The sequence below is a fragment of the Eurypyga helias genome, unplaced genomic scaffold (genome assembly GCF_000690775.1).
Source record: "Eurypyga helias isolate BGI_N326 unplaced genomic scaffold, ASM69077v1 scaffold25613, whole genome shotgun sequence".
Taxonomy (NCBI): domain Eukaryota; kingdom Metazoa; phylum Chordata; class Aves; order Eurypygiformes; family Eurypygidae; genus Eurypyga; species Eurypyga helias.
Genome location: NW_010243498.1, coordinates 3843 through 5652, shown reverse-complemented (window position 1 = coordinate 5652; position 1810 = coordinate 3843). Strand labels below are relative to the sequence as shown.

Genomic DNA, 1810 nt, shown 5'->3' with positions numbered 1-1810 from the left:
ACTGAGGGTGCCCTCGACCCCCTTGCCCAGGTCACCGAGGAGGATGTTACAGAGAACCGGCCTCAGCGCCGAGCCCTGGGGAACACCAGATGAAGGTCCCCTTGGAGGGGACGTGAGGCTCTGTTCCACCAACCCTCAGTGCTGCCGTGTGTCCCACCGGCTGCTTTCTGAGGGCATGTGACGATGCAGCACTTTGACAAAGATCTCTCCAGCGACGTGCTAACCTCTGAGAGCGCCGCAGCCAAAAATCATTACACCCATCCTTCGCTGTCTACATGGCGGCGTCCCCCTACCCTGGCCACTTCTCTCTCCGCTTGAGTGAGAAATAAAGTAGACGGTGTCAAACCCTATTAGTCTGCACTTGTGTGGTGCCAGGGTGTTTGTGCTGTACGTGCTGACAGGGGATGTTCTGCTTGCTGAGAATATTTACCTCCAAAGCAGCTAGATGATAAATCATTCTAACACCTCTCTATTTCTGTCTAAGATGTTCTGAAGCTTGAAAGAACATTTTAACTGATTTCATGTTATTTTAAGTCCGCGGTGACCTGCGTGAGACTCTTGGGGTGTGGTTTTAATAGAGCTGGTGTCGTGCTGGGGAGCTCTTTGCTTTGTGTGGGAGCTATGAAGGGTTGAGCACCACAGCGGCCCTTCGGGTTTAAATTGAAAGAGGGAGGTTTAGATTAGATATCAGGAAGGAATTCTTCCCACAGAGGGTGGGAGCACTGGGACAGGTTTCCCAGAGAAGCTGTGGATGCCCCATCCCTGGGAGTGTCCAAGGCCAGGCTGGATGAGGCTTGGAGCAACCTGGGCTATGGAAGGTGTCCCTGCCCATGGCAGGGGGGTTGGAACTAGATGATCTTTAAGGTTCCTCCCAACCCAAACCATTCCATGATTCTATGATTCGGCCGTGTCTCTATTCAGCTCTTCTGAATTCATTCAGAGAGTTGCTATTTGTGTGGCCCGACAGACTGGTTTAACTAGACAGCGCTCTTGGAACGAAGGCTTGGTGTATTTTTAGGCCGCATATTCCATAGATACGTGCCTGTGTGTATATGTACACACGATGTGTATTCAGCAAGCTGTTTCAGAGATGTGTAGATTTATCTGCTGTGTATTTTCCCAGTGGGCTGGAGCTCGGAAGCAGCTGCCGTGCTGGGTGATGTCGAAGGAGCTCATTCAGCAGGGAATCTGTGCAAGCTCCGGTGCTGTCTCCCGGTTCGGAATCAGCCAGTAGCTCACCACTGCCTGGTGCTCTCCTTGCAGGGAAACATCGTGGTGCTGGTTCACAGCAACGAGGATTCAGAAGATGAGGAGAACGAACTGGTTGGGAACTCCCTGTGTCATCACAGTGACCTGATCCTGTGGGTAGAGGGGCTGGCAACCGGCTTCTGCAAGGATGTGCATGGGCAGGTAACGCACGGAGAGGTGGCACGTGTTAATGTCACATCTAACGCTGCCTGCAGGCCCACGGGTAGGCGAGACAGGCTCCGTCTGCCCCGCGGGAGACGGCCCAAGATGAGCAGTGCGGTTAAGGACTAATGAGCAGCCTTGTTGCGGTCACCAGGATCTGCAGGAGCAACTAGCTGTGACTTTGCTTCTGTGGAGATGCTCAGGGACATCCCCGTCCCTGGAAGTTGGGAAGGGTTTATACAGCAGCTGCAGCATGGGCTGTCCTGCACCCAAATCATAGAATCCCAGGATGGTTTGGGTGGGAAAGGACCTTAAAGCCACCCAGTCCCACCCCCTGCCATGGGCAGGGACACCTTCCATAGCCCAGGTTGCTCCAAGCCTCATCCAGCCTGGCCTTGGA

The 1810-nt window shown here is 53.7% G+C and overlaps 1 protein-coding gene across 1 annotated transcript in view; it reads left to right on the top strand.

The window, feature by feature from the left end:
• Positions 1-1263: 1263 nt before the first annotated feature.
• The window catches only part of LOC104507992 (elongator complex protein 6-like), a gene marked incomplete at its 5' end in the record, with an annotated part of 1387 nt that continues 840 nt past the window's right edge, over positions 1264-1810 (top strand). The window contains one exon of the mRNA XM_010149452.1: positions 1264-1410. Within this exon, the coding sequence (XP_010147754.1) occupies positions 1264-1410 (147 nt within the window). The remainder of the gene's footprint in view (positions 1411-1810) is intronic.